General features: G+C 50.3%; 1 protein-coding gene across 1 annotated transcript; it reads right to left on the reverse strand.

The window, feature by feature from the left end:
• Positions 1 to 309: 309 nt before the first annotated feature.
• Positions 310 to 18,984, reverse strand: LOC137157938 (synaptophysin-like protein 1). The gene is made up of 6 exons (XM_067555359.1): positions 18,918 to 18,984; positions 18,697 to 18,768; positions 9,820 to 9,938; positions 8,265 to 8,469; positions 5,235 to 5,423; positions 310 to 3,092 (listed from the first exon to the last, which is right to left on the reverse strand). The coding sequence occupies exons 1-6, from the start codon at positions 18,933 to 18,935 to the stop codon at positions 2,967 to 2,969; spliced, it is 729 nt and encodes a 242-aa protein (XP_067411460.1). The 5' UTR covers positions 18,936 to 18,984; the 3' UTR covers positions 310 to 2,966.
• Between the last annotated feature and the right edge of the window lie 707 nt (positions 18,985 to 19,691).

Here is a 19,691-nt window from a genome sequence, read left to right on the forward strand (position 1 = left end):
GAGACGTTTCTCTCCCTTTGGTCTGCGAGCAGCCGGCGCCCCTCAATCCCAATCCACAGCCCCCTGCTGCACCAGCTCGCTCATGCGCTGTGTGTGTGTGTGTGTGTGTGTGTGTGTGTGCGCGCGCGCGCAGGTTTGCAGAAGTTACGGCTAGTGGGGAAAATAGCCCTCCAACGCTTTTTGCCCATGAAGAACGGCTTTTCTAGCTAAGTCCTTACCTAGCTCCCATCACGGTGGTGTCTGGGCATCTCAGCCTCTAACGCATTTAACCTCACCCCACCCCTCTGAGCTCACACATTTCCACTGAGATAATTTTTGTTTTTTTAATCAAGTGAGTGGCTTACAGGACATATATATTTCTCGAACAATTCTTACGAAAAAAGGCAAATAAAAAAATAAAAAGCCAGGCCCAGCTCCCACCTGTCATGATCTAAAAGCAGAGCTTCAAGCCTCGATACCAGACAAATACAAGCCAGCAATGAGAGGCGGGTGAAACAGACCCACGCACAACTGTGTAACAACCGAATCCATCCCACGGCCCCAGCCGCTTTGCCCCGGGCAACATGAAATATTAGATCACAGATAGAAGGGCTGGGTTGGGGAGATTTTTCCCTCCTGCCAAAATTCTCAACATTTCAACTCCCCCTTCCCTCCCCCATTCAAAAGCCAAGATTTCCAAATCTTTCACACAATGAAATTTTGGGAGTAAAATTCAAGTGGGGTAGCTCCAAAACGATTCCACCCTTTGTTATTTTTTGTCCAATCTTATGCCGGTATTTCGAAAGAACCATTGCTTCAACGTATTACTTCAAAACGAAGAATGGAAATTCTGCAAAGTGACAAAACAGGAGGGTTTGACATTTGCACAACTCCCCTCCCCAGTTTTTTCTAACCTAAATGGTGTCAAAAATCACTATAATTTCGCCAAAAAAATTCCCTTTCGGGCAAACTGCATTTTCTGCCCAAAAACCATTTAGAGGAAAATTTTCCAATTGGCTCTTGATTCAGCTGGTCATCCAGTCTGACCTCCTGCTTAGCGGAGACCAGAGAATGGCCTGAAGGGACCTCTGCCTCCAGCCCAGATCTCGGGGTTGAGCTAAACTCTGCCTACCAGTTTCTGCAAATATGTGATAATAGGCTAATGGGAAAAGCTAGCTAGCAAAGTGAGATTCCCACAGGTGTAAACGGGCCCTGACTGTGGAGTTATTTGAGGATCTGCCAGGTTTAGCTTCCTTCTGTCATTTTCCGCTGTCTACCCGATCAGCTCAGCAACAGAAATCCACTTGAGATTACCCAGGAAGTTTCCTAGACGCAAATGCAATTAACTTCAGAAAGGGATTTCTTGTCTCCCGGTGAAAAAAATGCAGAGGATACTCATCCACAAAGTGTACGTCTTGGAAGCAGCCACGTAGCACAAAACAGAGATAAATGTAAGAGATTTTACTTGCAGGTAGAGAGATTCTGGACCAAGAGCTCCCCTTCAAATCAGCCAGATGGGATGTCCAAAATCCAGGGAAAACATCTGCTAAGAAACAGCACTGGATGGGAAGCCTGGAAGTTAATGGTGGGATGGGAAATATACAAGAATGACTGAACCAAAAATAAAAATGCAGTAAAGCTTTGCCAAGAAGCTGTTTATATAGGTAAAGCGAGGATGGAATTTCTGAGATTTCAAGAAATTTTCCAGTCTTGAACTGGGATGAAAAATCCAGAACTCGGCAATTTTGGCAGGCCGAAAATCCAGAAAAAATTTCAGGTGGGGTCAAAATGTTTCATTTCCATGATTTCAGAAAAGTTTTGTTTTGAGCTTTTTTTTTTTTTTAAATCCATGCTTACTAAAATCTCAAACCAAAAACGTCGTCTCAAAAAACCCAAACCTTTTCATCCTGAACATGGCATTTTGACAATTTCTGAACTTTCTCCACTTCATTAAATTTTCTGCATCAGAAGATTCCTCCAAACCAAAACTGTGGCATAGCTAGGTCAGTCTGGACAAATCTCCCAACTTAAAAAAGCTTCTGTTTTGACAAGTCGGCTTTTTTCGGTGGGGGGGGAAAACCAGTTTGTCGAAAAAACTCCCAACCAGCTCCCACCCTGGGGGAGTGAATGCTGAGATTCTGAAGCTCGTCTTTGAAACAAAAAATTGGTTCAGTCTGATGACAAAGAAAGCCTCCTGCTTAATGGGAACGCAGGTTTACAAAAAGAAGTTGTGTGTCATGTACAAAGTGAGAGTAGTGTATTTCAAATGCAGCTTTTCTCCCCCACAGGAGCCCCAGATACAAACACTCCCTTCCCCCATCAGAGGGGCAGAAAAAAAAAGGCACTTCTTGAAATATAGGCCAGACTCTTTGCTGGTAGAAATCAGCAGCGCTCTCCTGCAGCGAACATGCAGATGCTGACATCCATACGCTCTAGATCTATGCCAATTAGCACAGATCTTCTGATTATAGCTGACAAATAAATCACTCTCTCTCCGGGCCGATCTTCAACTCCATCGCTCTCTGCAATCAGACGCTCGCTACGCCAGCCGTCTCCGCAATCAATAACTCCAGGCCAATCTGCCGCCAACGGTGTTATTTGGGTCAGCAGAGCGTTGCTGCGCCACGCTAGCGGGGTGCCAGGACTCCCAGAGGCTACAGATATTTTGCCAGGCCGACGTTCTCACAAAGAAGCTGCTCCTGTCCCTTGCCAACGCCCAGGGTATATTTCAGTAGAATAAAGCAACAAAGACAAAAAAACAAAAAACCCCAAAACAACCCACCACTGCCACATGCTGGATCTCCACAACCCTGACGCCTTCAAACTCAAAGGCACCAGCACACAATTGAAAGCTGAGCTGTATTTGCAATTCCCACCCGCCCCCAGCTGCTTGAAACGGTGACTATGATTAGGACAGGCGAGCCGCGCTGACGCCGAGTTGCGGCGGAGGGGTCACGTGTGGCACTGGTGCATCCCGGTGGGGCCGCTTACATCCCTGCGGGACCCGGAGTGCTGGCCGGGGCCGGGGCATTGGGAGGATTGTGCAAGTTGGTCTCCTTGTATGCGAACCAAGCGTTGCCTGCCCACAGAATGAGGTTCAGGAAGCCAAAAACCTAAGGGAGCCAAAGGAGGAGGGGGTTAGCCAGAATATCTAGCTTCCGGTTAGGCTGGGAGATGCCCTCTCTAGCTCCGCATGGAGCATTCTGCCCACCCAGCCTGGCATAGACCCGGACTGCAGACTCTTCCCCAGCGATTCCTGCCTGCAGCCCTGATCTGATGGTCGAGCGCCCTTAACTCCACCCGTTGCATGCGTGCCATTTACTCCACCCCCTTTGTAGATTTCAAGCCCAGATCTGGTGGTTGAGTTCTGGAGCTTTTAGAGATGCCCGATCTCCATGGAAAGACTCCAAAGGCTGGAGAATCGATCCTGTCCCTGGGGGCAATCGTTCCGCGGGTCAATCCCCCCTCCCTGACTAAAATTCACCCCTTCTTTCCTGTCTGGCTTCATCCCGCATCCCCCATCTCACTCTGTCTTTGCTGGGTGGGTTAAGGAGCCACCTCTGCTCCCCGAAATCACTTCCCCACAGAGGTGCTGACAGACCGGGATTAAGTCCCCTCTGAACATTCCCTGGGAGAAACTGAATAGATCAAGCTCCTTAATTTAACAAGGGTTGAATATATTATTTATTAGGTGTATTATGGTTGCACATAGGACCCTCACTCATGGCCAAGACCCCTCGTGCCAGGTACCATGCAAAAACAAAAAGGGACAGTCCCTGCCTCAAATGCTGGCCAGTCTATGGGCATGGCTACATAGGGACACTCAGGAAGATTAATCTGAATTAACTGAGGGCTTATTCATACACGGAAGTACTGCAGAACAGCAATCCCGGGAGAGTTCACGTTTTTCAAAATGGTTGGCGAAGCAAAAAGGTGAAAAAAATCGTTTTGGGTTAAAACCACTTTGCTCGACCCTTTTAAAATGTTTTTATTGGGGGTTCATTAAATAAAATGAAAGGATGTTTTCAAATCGAATCTATGTTTTCTGCTGAAATAAGTTTCATGTGGACAATTTCACCCATCCCTCTTCCTGAATAGCTTCCCATGTGGACACCAGTTGGATTCAGCCAAACCAGGACAATACTCTCATACTCTGGAATAACAGCATCCACACATGGAGTTAATCAGGAATAGTTAGGGCTTTAAAAGTCACACCTTGCCCTAATCTGAATTAAATTTCAAGTGTAGAACAAGCCCTCACTGATGTGAATTTAAAGTGGATTAGTTAAACTGCATTGAATCTTTGTTTGGATGCTCTCATTCTGAATTAAAGTGGCCCTAATAGAGGCTTGTTTAATTCATTGTGAATGAAAGTGACTAATTCAGAATGAGAACATTCACATTTTAACTAGTTCATAGGTTCCTAAGTTTCGGTCTGGAGCAGGTTGTGGGTCTGATGGAATCTCCTAGGGCCACAGATTCTAAGGCCAGAACAAACCCCTGTGATCTTCTTGTCTGGCCTCCTGTCTAACGCAGATCAAAGTACGTCCCTGAATTAATTCCTGTTTAAACTAGAGCAGATCAGTTAGAAAACCATCCAGTCTTTATTTAAAAAGTGCCCCTAATGGAGAATCTACCACACGCTTTGGTAAATTGGTCCAATGGTGAATTACTCTCATGGTTAAAAATTTACACCTCATTTCCAGTCTGAATTTGTCTAGCTTCAACTTCCAGCCATTGGATCTTTTTAGACCTTCCTCTGCTAGACTGAAGAGCCCATGATCAAGTATTTGTTCCCCGGAAGGAACTTAAGGACAGGAATCAAGTCACCCCTGCATTTGTTCTTTGTTAAGATAAATCAATTGAACTCTTCGAGTCTATCACTAGAAGGCAGATTTTTCAATCCTTTGATCATCCTTCCTGGCTCTTCTCTGAACCCTCTTCAATTGATCAGCATCCTTCTTGAATGACAGACACTAGATCCAGACACAGGATTCCAGCAACGGTCGCACCAGAGCCAAATCCAGAGGTACAATAATCTCTCTCCTCCCACTCTGAACCCTCTCCAACTGACGAGTGTCTTTGGGAACCAATCCACTTTAAATGCTTAATTCAGATTCACTTCCCTGCACATCCCCATGTAGACAAGATCTCTGATCACAGGATTGGAGCCAACCACACATCCCTGAGTTCCAAGGGAGGCCCAACTCACCCCACGTCTCAGCAGCAGAGGGGAGGGTGCTAGCTATACATACCACGGACACGTTGAGTGACCCCATGCTGCTGACTGCATCAAACCGGCAAGATGTGTTGGTCAACTGGCAGAAGTGCATTTCCGACACAATGCCAGGGCCGGTGGACACTTTGATGTCAGTCAGGGCTTTGGCCCAAGCCGAAGTGCTGACCAGCCAGAGAAAAGCAACCACCACGGTGATCACAAAGTCCTGCACGAGAGGGAGACAAGGGCCGGGGAGTTACTAGCCCAAGGCACCAGGAGAGAAACATACAATGGAGGGGGACAGATTCCAAGGCACGAACAACGGACATGCTGAGCACCCCTGACTCCAGTGGAGTGACGGCTGATCCATTCCAGCTGGGATCTGCCCCATGACTCCAATGTAGCTACAGCCCCTGGAACATCCCTCCTGCAACACACTTTCAAGAGAGACTCTAGATTGTGGGTGCCCAACCGGAGATGCTATCAGGAGAATCTGATTTTGACGGGTGCTTGGCGTTCTCTGAAGGTCGGACTCCTTTTACCGTATAAAGAGTCAGGCACCCAAAAAAATTCACTTGGCTCTTTGGACAGTGCAGGGCTGAGCTCACAGCATTCCTGCATGGAGCCCAGAAGAGAACCCAGACCCTCCTCTGTTACAGAGGAGGTGGACCCCTGGGATATGGGGATGCAGCCCAGAGTCTAGATTCTAACTTCAAGCTTGGATTCCAAAAGGATCGCACAATGCACTGAATGCCCAGGGCAATTAATGCCACTAAATAATAGCCTAGGTCCAGCTGAAAACGGGGTAGCATTGTGTCAGGCGCTGCCCAGACACACAGCCAGAGAGAGTCCCTGCCCCAGCTGAGACGAGGGCCCCGTTGTACCAGACGCAGCCCCAGACACTTACCGAGAGACAATCCCTGCCCCAAAGAACTTACAATGTAAACAGACAATGGGACGATCATTATCCCCATGTTACATATGGGGAAACCGAGGCATGGAATGGGGTCGTGACTCACCCAAGCCCTGTCCAAAGCTGAGTTTGAACCCAGGTCTTCCACCCTCCAGCTGGATCTCTCTCACCACTAGCTAACCCTTCCTCGCTAAGGGAAGCTATTCCTGGCAAACCCTGTTTTTGCTGCAATGTTAGCTACATTAAAGAACACTGGAGGGGACGGAGCAGTGCCCCATAGATCTCGCAGCCCCCAATCAGGAGAGACATCCCAAGAGCTCTGATGCAATTTGGATTTTCCCTCCGCCAGGCCCCCTTACCCAACCTCCACACCCAGCGCTCAAAAGCTGGGGTTTGCCAATTGCTCCTGACGAAGGTATCTGACAAGCAGGCCAGCGCTAACATGGTACCGCAGGAGACGCCCAGGCACTTACCACATTTCCCAGCCCTCCAGGGAGCCAGCGCAGCAGGGAGACAAGAGAAAAGGGGCAACTGTTTATCAGGTTACAACGATCCTCTCCAGCTCCTGACCCCTCTGCCTTCCAGAGTCAGGGGCTTTGGGTTTCACACCAGCATGGATAAAGGGCCTTGCACCAGAGATAGGGTCTCATGGCCTCTTAATGAGAGCCAGTATCTGGCCAGCGGGTGAGTCGGGAATCACCACAAGAACAGCCGGGCAGAACCTCTGCTGGTGTGAATCGGCAGAGATCCACTGGGCTAAATGGAGCGACAGCCAATTGATGCCAGCTGGGATCTGGCTCACTGACTCCAAATGGAGCTATGGCGGATTGACCCCAGCTTGGTGTTTCAGGAAAACAAAAATTATTGAAAAATGTCATCAGAAAACAAAATCCACCAAGCAGAACGTCTTAAAAGGATGAGGCGAAAGGGGAAACCAAAGGCAGATTTTTCTCTAATGAAGCAAAACTTTTTCCTGCATTGTAACTTGACCTCAGAAAGCTGAAACGCATATTATACACACCCCTTTTTATCGCAATTATTCCATTTTGTTTCCTCTTAAGGGGAAAAATGGTTTTTAAAAAGGAGAACTGGAGATTTCCCCCCCACTAAAAAAAAACAAAAAACAAAAACAAAAACTGTAGCTGAAAAGCAAGAAAATGTTGATCAAAAATTTTCCCAAGAAAATTTTCACCCTGGCCAAAAATAACAATTTTTTTTCTTCTTTTTTTGTGGTCCCCAAAACAACCTGGCAATGCCAAGATTCTGAGAAGAATTGTGTTTGTGAAGTACTTAGAGCTCTAGGTTATGGGACACTCTTGGCTTAAGAGTAGAGCTGGTTGAAAATTCTTCACCAAAACTGTGTTTTGACAGAAAATTGTTGTTTCAACAAAACAAAGTTATTTGTGATATATCTCTGCTTCCCACAGAGAATTTCAACTTTTCAGTGAAAATTGTCTGAAAACCAAAAAGTTTCAATTCAAAATGATACTGAGGTGTATCATGGGAACTGTAGTTCTGGGTACCTCATGCTTCCATTCTTCTCTGTGGGCTGGGTTATCTGGTTGGACTATATTTCCCAAGATACACCACTTCCTTGCCATTTGCTGATCCACTGTGGTGCACCATGGGAGTTGTAGTTCAGATACCTTGTGTTCTTATTCTCTATTGCCTGGGCTCTCTGGCAGGACTACATGTCCCACAATGAACCACTCTTTCCTCTTTGGGTAGGTTGTGTCATAGGAATCCCTGGCCAAGTTGCATCATGAGAGTTGTCTGCCTAGAGAGCCTGGCCCATAGAAGAGAATGGGTCCACAAGGCACTTGTGACTCCTTTCCCTCTCTGGCCAGACTACATTTCCCATGAAGCACCATGACCAGGGATGACACCAAATTCACCAAAAGAGGAGAAAGTGGTGCATCATGGGAGATGCAGTCAGAGATCCAAGACCATAGAGGAGAATGGGACCCCGAGCACTCAGGACTACAGCTCCCATGAGGCACCACAATGTCATTTTGAATCCAAATACGACAAAAATTAATAAAAAAAATCTCATTTTTTGTTTGAATTTTCCAAGGGAAATTCCCATACCTCCCTCACCGCGCACAATTTCCCAACCAGCCCCCTGTGAAGAGCAAAGCACAACACACTACTTACGATCATGGGCAGCTTCCCAGCGCCGCGGTAAAGGTGCAGATACCCCACGTAAAGCACCAGTGCCGCCATGCAGTAGAGGAAGACTAAGACGGCAAAAGTAACGAAGAACTGGGCTGAGGAGGAAAAGTCGCCCACGAGGTGGGTCTTCTGCCATGTGCCATTACATAGGTGTGAATCCAGGTCTTGGAACACAAGCGTGTTCAGCCTGCAAGGGGAGCAGAAGAGAAGCTTTTGAAGAGTTTCGTCTTGACGCCCGCAAGACGAAGCGCTGGGCCTCTGGAGCGAAAGATCCATACCTGTCCATGCGCTCTACCCTCCTGCATAGCCCAGGCCAGAGAAACTCCCCCAGGGATCCCTGCCTCTAGCCCAGAACTAGGAATCAAGCACCCTTACCTCGGATGCTCAAATTCCACTGGATTCCCTCTAGACTTCTTGGAGGGCCCCTTCTCTGCACACATGGGGCGTTAGCCAACGCCCTCATCAGGCTCTCGCCGTTTGAGTCATGTTGAGAAACAGCCCAGAAGCACCAGGCCGCTTTTACTGAGATCAAGCCAATCGATATCTCACCCATGACCGCTGACGCTACCCTTTCGATCCACATGGACACTATGCATCTCATGAAAGTTGGGGCTTTTCCTTCAATCCCCAGCTCCCGGAGTCACAGAATTTGTGGGAGAATCTTTATTAAAAGGACTTCTCATCTTCGTGGTTGGGGGCAGGGGATGGGAAATGAGGCCCCCAGAAGTTTAAAAAAACAAAAACAAAAACAAAAAACAAAACAGGAGGGAAACAGACCCAGCCTGATGCTGTTAAAAAACAACCCATGATCTTTAAGCCACTCCCAGACTGTTTCATTCCCAGGGGCTGGGAGAATGCACTGGAGAGGAGGAGGAAAGAGGGTCATGTGGGAATGATTAATCGATTCTAAGGCCAGAAGGACACTCTGCCATCATCTCACCTGCCCTTCTGTGTCATACAGGCCAGAGACCTTCCACGAATTAATTCCTTTTTCAACTAGAATAGATCTGTTAGAAAACACCCACTCCTGATTTGCACACTGCCAGTGACAGAGAAACCACCCCGACCCTTGGTGAATCATTCCAATGGTCAATTCCTGAACTGTTTACAATTTCCCCCTTACTTCCAGTCTGAATGTATCTAGCTTCATCTTCCAGCCACTGGATCGTGTTAGACCTTCCTCTGCTAGATGGAAAAGCCCATTATTAAATATTTGTTCCCAAGTAGGAACCTGTGGACTGGGAATCAAGTCATGCCTTAAGCTTCCCTTTGTTAAGCTAAATAGACGGAGCTCCTGGAGTCTCTCACTATGAGGCAGGTTTTCCAGTCCTCAAATCATTCCCATGGTTCGTCTCTGACCTCTGGCCAACTGATCATATCCTCCTGGAACGGCAGACGGCACCAGAACCAGACACAGGACTCTAGCATGGTCGCACCAGAGCCAAATCCAGAGGTCCAAGAACCTCTCTGCTCCTCCTTGAGATTCACGTTCACCTGGCCCCCGCATCCCACCACGAGCCACCGGGGTGGCACTCACCGGAATGGATAGCCAAAAGCCGCCTCCAGCGTCTTGTTCTTAACATCCGGACAGCTCACGTTAATGGATGCATGGCCACTGTACCCTCCACAGGTGGCGAAAGCGAAGATGGAGAAAATCTAGAGATACGGAAAGACGCAGCATTAGAGTCATAGATTTCAAGGCCGGAATCTGTGCTCATCCAGCCTGCCCTTCTGCAGAGCCCAGGCCAGAGAAGCACCCCCAGGGAGTCCCGGTGCGACACGCTGTACCCCATGTACACCCTTATGGTGTGATTCGTATATCATTCATAAAATCATAGAATATTAGAGTTGGAAGGGACCTCAGGAGGTCATCTAGTCCAACCCCCTCCTCAAAGCAGGACTAACCTCAGCTAAATCATGCAAGAGGCATCACAACCAGTCTATATGGTAAACTGAATACAGACGGACATATCAATCTTAGTTGAGATGCGAGTTATCTTTTAGTTAATCGTGATTAATTCCTTCACTCATTTATTAATCTTTTGATTTATATTAATCTGACTTGGAATCACTTAAAATCTTTCTGTAGTCAATAAATTTATTTGTTTGTTTTATCTAAAACAGTGCATGTGGACTGAGTGTGTCCAGAGACCTCACTTAGATTGAGGGAGCTGGTGCATACCAATTTCTTTGATAAATTGACGGAGAAATGTAAATGAGCTTGCACCCTGCAAGACGGCAGTTCCCAGGGTTGCTTCTGGGACTGGGGGTGTTTGCTGAGGGTCTATCCCATGAGTGGCTGGCCAGAAGCGTGCCTTCACTGGGCCAGGGACTGATTACTCACAGGAGCTGGGCGTGGGCTGACCCAGGAGTGGGTGGTTCACACAGTAAAGCAGGGTAAGTCGGGGCCCAGGAGTGAGGAATTGGGGTGACACAGCTACACACCAGTCCGGATTGCAGGGGCGGGGGGGAACGTCACACCTGCATCCAGACCCTATCTGGGGGGTCAAGCAAGACCCGATCTTTTTGATGCCCCAGTTCCATTTCAGGCTCAGCACACACTCCCCAGCCAGCGTCAGGAGGCTCCTGTTAAGGAACGCCAGCGGCGCACATGATTCGTAACAGCCGACCCCAGCGCTCTCCGCTAGCATTTGCCCAGCCAAACAGCAGCTGGGTTGGCGTACACTGTTCACTCTCGCCAGGATTGTGATTGTAACAGGGTCAATTTCCCGCTGTCACTTGGCCCCTTAAAACTGGCTCTAATTCAAATTGGAAGCAGAAGAGGCCAGATGGTGAGCCAGGGTAAACTGACTCCAACGGGACACGGCCGATTCCGGGGATCTGGCTGACTGACTACATGGAGGCACAATTTAGCCTGGACTGTGATCTCTTTGGGCCAGGGAACACAACATTTTCCGTTGGCACAGCTAACAAGACGAAACAGCCCTCTCAACATCCTTCCCGGCTTCTGCAAACCTTGCCAGAGACTGGGAATAATCCCTCACCATCAGGCACTCTCCATGCACAGATCACAAAGGGCTTTGGCAAGGGAAGTGTGTAGCGTTATCACCAGTGGGGAAACTGAGGCACAGAACATTGCCATGACTTGCAGGTCACTCAGCAGACCACAGCTGGGACAGCGCCCCTCCTCTTTAACAAAGGCTAAGCACCCAAGCTACTGCTCATTCCCTGTGTCCGTTCGTAAGCTAAAGACGAGCAAGCAATGAAGTTACACAGCTTGAGTTCCACTTCTGTCTCTCTTGCAGGGAATTTGTGCTGTTTGGAATATTTTCATCAAAACATTTCTCCTCCCCCATAAAAAACGACATTTCTACCAAAATGGAAATTTTAATGATTCACAGATCCCCAGGCCAGAAGGGACCATTGTGATCCTCTCTTTTGACCTCCTGTGTGTCACAGGCCAGAGAATGTCCCCACAATAATTCCTCAAGCAGATCTTTTAGAAAAAGATCACATCTTGATTTACAAAATTGCCTGTGGAGAATCCACCACGACCCTTGGTGAGTTGTTCCAACGGCTAATTCCTTCCACTGCTATGGAAAATGGAAAGTTTTTATTTTGATCACAAATCAAAAAAACACCCCCCCCCCAAAAGTGCGTTACAAAAATGTTCAGGTTTAGGTTTAAAAAAAAAAAAAAAAAAAAAAAAAATTTCCCCAGGAAAAACATTACGTTTTTTATTTAAAAGGTTGAGTTTCAAGTTTTCTAAAAATCAAAACTTTTAATTGAAAACCATCCTCAGGAACATTATTAGGAAAAAAACTTTTAGGTTAAAATTTGTAGTTTGGAGGGAAGTCTTTCAGTTTTCACTAAAAATGTTCCGTTTTTTGTTTTAAAAAATTGAATTTTACTCTTCAAAACCACACTTTCTGCCAAAAACTGCTCTCAGGAAACATTTTTTCTAACAAGTTATTGGGTTAGCTGAATATCTCCACTTTTAGATATAAATTTTCATTTTTTTCAGTTAAAAAAATGTTCATAATTTGGGGAAAATAAGATTTGTTCATTAATTCCAGGTTGAGTTGAATTCAAGTCTGAGTCTTCCAAAAACCCACCTCAGGAAACATTTTCAGTAACAAATTTTTTTGAAAACGAAAACCTTCCATTTTTATTTAGTTGGCTCTTTTAACAAAATCTGAACGTTTTTAACCGCAAGCCGGGCTCCACAACAGAACCATTTGGGGCTGAAGAAATGGCCACGTTTGCCTGTGAAGTTATAAAGATGGGGGGAAAAAAAAAAAAAAAAAAAAGGAAAGTCAAGGAAAGGAAAGGAAAGATTTGCAAACTTTCCCCAGGAAAATGTTTTTTTGACCATTCCTCTTGTCTGTACAGCTGGCAGACGCCCCGCAATGGCAGAATAATGCACTACAAGTGAACATGTCCTCAGCCTGGGATTTCTGCACCAAGCCACGCTGCTCTGGGCCTTGCAGGTCACGGCCAGGTTTAGCTGCTAGACGAGCAGCAGATTCCAAGCCCAGGCTTTGTCAGCACAGGGGAGTCTCGGACATTTTCCTGCTCGGGGGAGAGCTGTGAGGGGCAATTTCCCCTTTAGAAACCTTGCAAAGATCAGAGCTGCTGACACTGTGCTCCAACGGTCCACGGCAGAGCGGGGGACCCCAAGTCGGCCAGGACCCCACCCATGCCGGGTCTGGCCGGGAAGCTGAGTGCAGCACTACAAAGAGACGCGCCTGATCTGTGAAATTGGCTGCCATGCTCAGCGATTGGTGCCAGCCGCACGCTGCCCCGGCTGGAGGCTTTACGTGATAGTTATTATTTTGATGCCAGTAACTAGGTCGTCCCCCATTGTGCTCAGTGCCACAAGCTCCTTACTGAGCTGGGGGGGGCCCTCCTGTCATGCTGGGTGCCACACAGACACCCCCCCGACCGAGATCAGGGACCCCATCATGCCAGGCGCTCCACAGACCCCCCCCCAAACCGAGATCGTGGTCCCCTCTGCACCCCTCTTTCAGGAGGGACAGTCCAGTCTGGAAGGGAGGATGCGCTGGGCCCTCTGGGAGCAGGGTGGGTGGCCACCACGGGGGGTTCAGAAGGAGGAAGAGGATAAGGCTAAATGGATTCCCATCATGGTAGGGCTGGGGAGGCAGGTGGGAACCCAGCTGACACACAATCTCTCCCCCACTCCTCCCAGACAGACAGACAGACCAGCCCTCCATGCCTCGCGCAGCACCAGGAAGCAGCCACAAGAAGCCAGCTGCCTGTGTTGGTGCCGCAAACCCAGATCACATCCCCACCCTGCCTGCCAGAGTCACTGGTCCTGCCCCACACGGCAAAGAACTCTGGAAACACAACGTTGTGTCCACCTTGCCCTGGCCACAGGCTAACGGTGACGTGCTCCTGGGCAATGCCCTGCTCCGAGGATTGGAAGGAGACAGACAAATATGCAGATCTTCCATTGGAAAAAGAAAATGGGGATGAAAACCGTCAAAATTGCAGATTTTCTAATGAATAAAAATTGGAAAGAAAAAGGAAGATCTGCAGATTTTAATGTTTTCATCCCAATTTTTATTCACTGGAAAATCTGCAAATTTTGACGGTTTGGGTCACTTGTTTTTTCCCCCAATGGAAGAGCCGCAGATTTTAGTATTGGGACAAAAAACAAAAAAGATTCAAAGTCGCAGATCTTCCATATGGGGGGGGAGGGGGGGGGGGGTTTGACCAGCTTCAGCTGTGGGAAAAGGTTGAATATCTTTTCCTTCTGGATCACCTTAAACTGCAGCTGGGATATTTATAGCCTCTATGTCCAGCAGAGTGGGTCAGAGACGGGTTGGGGGGGGGGGGGGAGGGAGTGGCGTAGACACTTCCTGTGGACATAATTTCAAACTGTGCCCAGAGATGCCAGCACACCATGCCCTCAGCTAGGTGAGGTATCAAATCTAGGTATTGACCGGCCTTTGTCCGATCATCAAAATCCCTGTAGGTTAGGGATGGATCTCTCTTTTCTGTGTTTGTACAGCACCTAGCACCACGACTGCAATACAGCTAACCACCCTACTTTACAGCTAGGGAAACTGAGGCACGGGACAAATGAAATTATTTGTCCCAGGCTGGGGAACTGAGCCAGGATTTGAACCTTGGTCTCTGCACACCCCAGAGGTGGCTGAGGCAGAGAGAGCAGTCACTGTCTGGTGATGGGGATGCAGGCAGGGCAGGTGCAGAAGAAGGAAGGGTGTGGTGAGTGCTGAGTGTTGCTGGTTCTTGTTTCCAGCTGTCTAGGTAGAGCAGAGGCTAACAGGGAGGAGCCAGAGGCTCCAACGTGGGGCGTTGCCTTCTGCCTGCACAGCTGCCGCTTTACACACAGCCAGGTGGCAGCAGGGCCCTGCCCTTTGTTGGAGCGTGCCTCGAGGCACCAGGCAGGCATTGGGAGCCCCGCCCTGCCGGGCGCTGCACAGACTTCCCCACTCAACTGCCACACAGGGTGCTGGTCAGACCGCCCCCCCTCGACTGAGATCGGGGCCCCATTGTGTCAGGTGCTGCACAAACTCCCTGCTTCAACCGAGATGGGGGCCCTGTCACACCGGGCACTAAACAGACCCCACTGACTGAGTTCAAGGCTGCCGTCGCACAGGGTGCTATACAGACCCCCCCCCCCAAACCAAGATCAGTGCCCCCGTCATGCACAGACAGGACCTAACCCCAACACAGAAAACAAGAATATTGCAGGGGGGAGGGTTTGCTCATGGTTTTCAATCAGCAAAATGACAACTCGGCCATCTCCGGCGGCATTCTTGCAAACCTCACGCTCCCAGGGAGCTTTTCTTCAATCTCCAGCTCCTGGAGTCAGGAGGCGACCCCAGCTTTCGCCTTGAAACTTGGGCTCCCAGCTTTGCGTTTGGAGAGCTAACCTGGAGAACATGGCCATTCCGGGTCAAAACAGGGTGCTAAAGATTTAGCTTCCCCAGCTACAAGAACCAGTTGTTTGTTGGGGAGAGGGGGGGTTATTTTCTTTTTAATTTCATGATTTTTTACGCCAGCCTCGGGATGCTAGAGGAGCTGATTTTGGATTAGATGTGGCTGGCACTGCTCAGAACAGGAAGCCCTGGCTTCCCGCCCAGGTGCTTTAAAAGGATGCTACAAAGGGATCACGGGGGGATGCCCTTAAATTCAAATTTTCAACACTGAACAGGGAAAAAAGTGTTCCCATTCCTTCTGGCTGTTTAGCCACTGCGGTTTCCCCAGAGCACTGGTAATCCCCGATGCAGCAGGAGAAAGAAAGGGAAATTGACACCCATTTCCTCTCCCACGGAGCCAGGGTGAAAAATAATCCAGGCGAAATAGCAATGAAAACTACAGAAGAGGTTACAATTTAATCACCTTAGTCCCAGAGCTGCTGGATCTCGGAGTACAGCTAAAACCCCCCATGGCTGGCCAGGATCAGATGATCTGGGATCGGGGCCGCGGCACTATAAAATTGCAGTGTGAACATGCAGGCTCAGGCTAGAAATGGGCTCTGGGGAGGGGAAAAGGGGGGGAAAAGTGTCTTTTTGTTTGGCGTCTATACAGCGCCTAGCACAACAGGGGTCTGATCTGTGCCCGGGGAACCTACCAGCATAGTTTGGGTTTTCCCAATTTCTGTCTATGTCCATATCTAGCAGGTCAGCCCGAGAGCTCAATGTTGGGATTAGCTGATCATAGCAGCCCTGACACTAGCACGGCCACAGCTGGCTGTTTCGACGCATGCCTCCCATTGCCTTCGGTTCTCGCTCAATCATCAGCGCCAGGAGCCACAATGGGATGCCAGTAGAATCTAAGCTTGTGAGGACAGGTTTCAAATCTCACCCTCAAACAACGGAGGTTCGGGGGCCTGGGAAATGACTCAAAGGCCAGCAGGCAAATCAGCCTGATTTGGTCTCAATCGCGCGACCTCCCATGGACTTTTTGGGTTTGTTCGGTTTTTTTAAACACTCGAGATCAGGCAAACTAAGGAGGGAAAATTGAATAACGTCCCTCTCCACACATCCCCAAGAGATGGGGATAGAACCCAGGAGTCCTGACTCCCAGCACCCCCTACCCTAACCTGCTAGACCCCACTCCTGTCCCAGAGTCGGGGATAGAACCCAGGAGTCCTGCCTCCCAGCCCACATCTGGGGGTCGAGCTAGAGAGCATTATCCAGGCCCCAGCATTGCCAACCCCACCACGCCCCCGACCATCCCCTTACACCAGGGGTGTCAAACTTTCGGCCCATGAGCCAGATACGGCCTGCCAACCTTTTTGGTCCGGCCCCTGGCGGCAGTGCGCACTGCCGCAACATCTCACAGCGTGGTACTCTCTGGCGGCGTCGCACACTGCCGCAAGATGTCACAGCAGCACACACTGCCACCAAAGAGCACCACGCCGTGAGACTTGGCTCTCTCGTGCCACCTGTGCGATAAGACAGCATACTCAAAAACTGCAATGCAAATGGCTGCACAGCCATTATGAGCCGCCCCACTGCAAGATTAGACGCTGTCAAGCAAAGCCTGCCCGAACATCTTGATCTCTGCGCTTAACAATGTCAGGGCAAGCAATGGCAGCAAGAACATGCTAAGAATTTGCCAGGTCTCTCATATTTGCACTTACCAAGATTGATTTATTTTTAGAAGTACCTTTCCTTGCCTCGGTGGAGGATGTCCCAGAGCGGTCTTATTTTTTCCAGGGACCCAGCCCCAGAGCAGCCCAGGAACGGGAGGGCGTTAAGGCAGCTTAAAGTCATTCCAGTCCCCACCCCACTGGGCTGTGAGTTCTGTGCCAGAGCTCTCAAAGACACAGCCCAGAAACTGATATATCCAAAACAGAAATCTAAGAAGGTGGCTGTCTGTTTGATTGAGGATTTCTAACTTCAGGATTTTCCTTATGCCAGCTAAATCTACAAATTCAGCCTGGTTAAATGGACTCAGCACTGAAAACCAATTGTTACAAGTTTTAGCCAAAGTTCAAATCACAGCCGCAAAGCCTATTAAAGCCTCTTTACATATTAACCCTGATACCATGGCTAAGTTTTCCCCACATTTCTGCCAGTCTGTGGTACAACACACATCGAAAAAACTAGATAAGCACATTTTAATAATCAAATGTTTCAAACAGTGACATTAGAGTTTCTAAAGTTTGGAAGTACAGCTCATTAAACTCAGAACACCCTTGGGGCATCGCGCAGTACTATAATTCTTAATCATTGATTGATTCTTTTAATCATAGAATAGTAGTAGTTGTAGAAGTGAATTTACTGCAGTTTTTATATCGCTGATATCTAGCAAATAAAATATAATACTACATAAAAATGGTTGTGCCTAGTATTTCGATTTAAGGTATGTATGGCCCTTTTGAAGTATATTTAATTCAAATCTGGCCCGCCATAGCAAATGAGTTTGACACCCCTTCCTTACAGAGTTCTGCTTTGTTAACATCCAATATTACCAAACCATTGGAAACCCACAAACGGACGCCACTTCCCCGAAGTGTCAGGACCTTCTCTCCACACACCCCCAGAGCCACAGATCCCTCACAAGGTGCCACCAGTGAAAGTGCACCGGGACAGGGTGACGTAGCCCAGCAGGGAAGGGGCTGTAGTGTGAGACAGGATGGGTTCTATGCCCAGCTCAGGGAAGGGAATGGGGGCTAGTGGTTAGAGCGGCGGGAGGGGACTGGGAGCCAGGACTCCTGGGTTCTATCCCAGGCTCTGCCACTGACATGCTGATTAACCTTGGATAACCCCAGTTGTCTCACTGTGCCTCAGTTTCCCCTCCCACTCTTTGCCTATTTACACTGGCAGCTCTTTGGGGCAGCACCTAGCACGACAGGGCCCAAATCTCATCTCACAGCGACACGCCCTGGGCTACGTGAGGGTTGATACCCCAAATCCAGGAGGCACCTCAGTGAGATTTGCCACGGGCCAGGTCAGGAAATGCCCCCGAGAGCTGTCAGCCCTGGGTCCCGATCCCCAGCTGGTGCCAACAGGCCAGAGCTCCCGTGCAGTCTGGGGGCCGGGGTGCAGGGGTCTGCAGGCGGGACCAGTTCAGAGCAGCGCCAGCTTCCCCCACGGGACCCCTCCCAGCACCCACATTTTCCCCACTCTCCTGTCCCCCCCTGCTCTCTACCCCACCCGGGGACCCCTACCACTCCACCAGCCCCACCCCCACACACCTGGGCCTGGACCCCAGTCCCCCCCCCCCCACACACACACACACCTGGGCTCTCAGCCCAACCCCCCACCCGGCCCCTTCAGGCCCGCCCCACGACCACCAAGACCCCCGCCTCATGCACCCAGCCCCCCACACACGGGCCCTCAACCTGCCCCTCCCCCACCCCAACCCGGCCCTCTCACGTTCAGCCCCACCCCACAACCCGGCCCCCCCGGCGCGCACACACACACACACACACACACACACACAGACTCACCCACTCCAGGACTTTGATGAACCCCAGCGGCTCCTTCAGCGGGCCCAGGTTGAGCTGGAGGCCGGACATTTTCTGGGGAGAGGCCAGAGAGGAGGCGTCAGCGGGGGGAGGGGGGGCAGTGGGGGAGGGGCGCGAGCCTGCAATGGGAGGGGCGGGGGGGTGAGGAAGAGGGGCGGGGGGGAGTCGCATGGGGCGGGGGGGAGGGGGGGCGCAGCACCTACCTGACTCACGCGCTCCATTCCCCAGACACACACGCGCGCGCGCGCTGACGTCACCGACCCCCTCCCTGTGCCCTCTACGTCATCCCCCCGCCCCTTACCCTGTGGCTGATCTAATGAGCTCATTTGCATATCCTCCCTTGCAGCAGCCCCACCCACCGCGTGCCGCGCCCTGGGAGGAGCCCGCGCAGCGGGGACCCCCCCCCTGCTTCCTTCCTGGGCGCCGCCTTGTGCGCGCACACACACACACACGTCGCCAGGGACTCACACACACGAGCAGCCGGCTCTCTGGCCCCCTCCCTTGGGCTTTACATCGCCCCGACAGCCCCTCGGCGCCCCACATCCCCCTGGGCAGGGGTCGATTGCCGGGGGGGGGGAGGTGTGCAGCCGGTCCCGTTGTGCCCCACTCGTGCCCCCGCACCCGGCTCCGTGGCACACGCGCCGCCCGCGGCCTGTGCCGGCCCCCCCGCCGGGGAGCGATCCCGGGGCAGTAGCACTGATGCAGAGCACGCCCGCCCCGCCCCGGGAGCAGGGCTGAGATCCCTCCCCTCGCCTGGGGCAGATCTGGGGCGCGGGGGTGCACCGGAGCTACGCAGTCTGATGGGAGGGGGGACAGCGCACCAAGCCCCCACGTGCTCCAGAGCCGCACCCCGCTCACAACGGAACCTTTCTGCAGCCGGTGCAGACTCCGCCCCTATGGCTCAGGTGGGAGGAGCTTTACGTAGTGGGTGGAGCTTGGAATAGCCCCGCCTCACCCCAGCTCAGTCTGTATCTGCC

This window comes from Emydura macquarii, unplaced genomic scaffold (assembly GCF_026122565.2).
Source record: "Emydura macquarii macquarii isolate MOO-44397 ecotype Brisbane River unplaced genomic scaffold, CSIRO-AGI_Emac_v2 contig_1635, whole genome shotgun sequence".
NCBI lineage: Eukaryota > Metazoa > Chordata > Testudines > Chelidae > Emydura > Emydura macquarii.

Excerpts from the sequence above, each read along its gene's own strand:
- LOC137157938 (XM_067555359.1), bottom strand. Across the intron at positions 5,424-8,264 it reads CTGGGAAGCTGCCCATGATC|GACTTTGTGATCACCGTGGT; the intron begins GTAAGTAGTGTG and ends CCTCTCGTGCAG. Across the intron at positions 3,093-5,234 it reads GGTCACTCAACGTGTCCGTG|GTTTTTGGCTTCCTGAACCT; the intron begins GTATGTATAGCT and ends TGGCTCCCTTAG.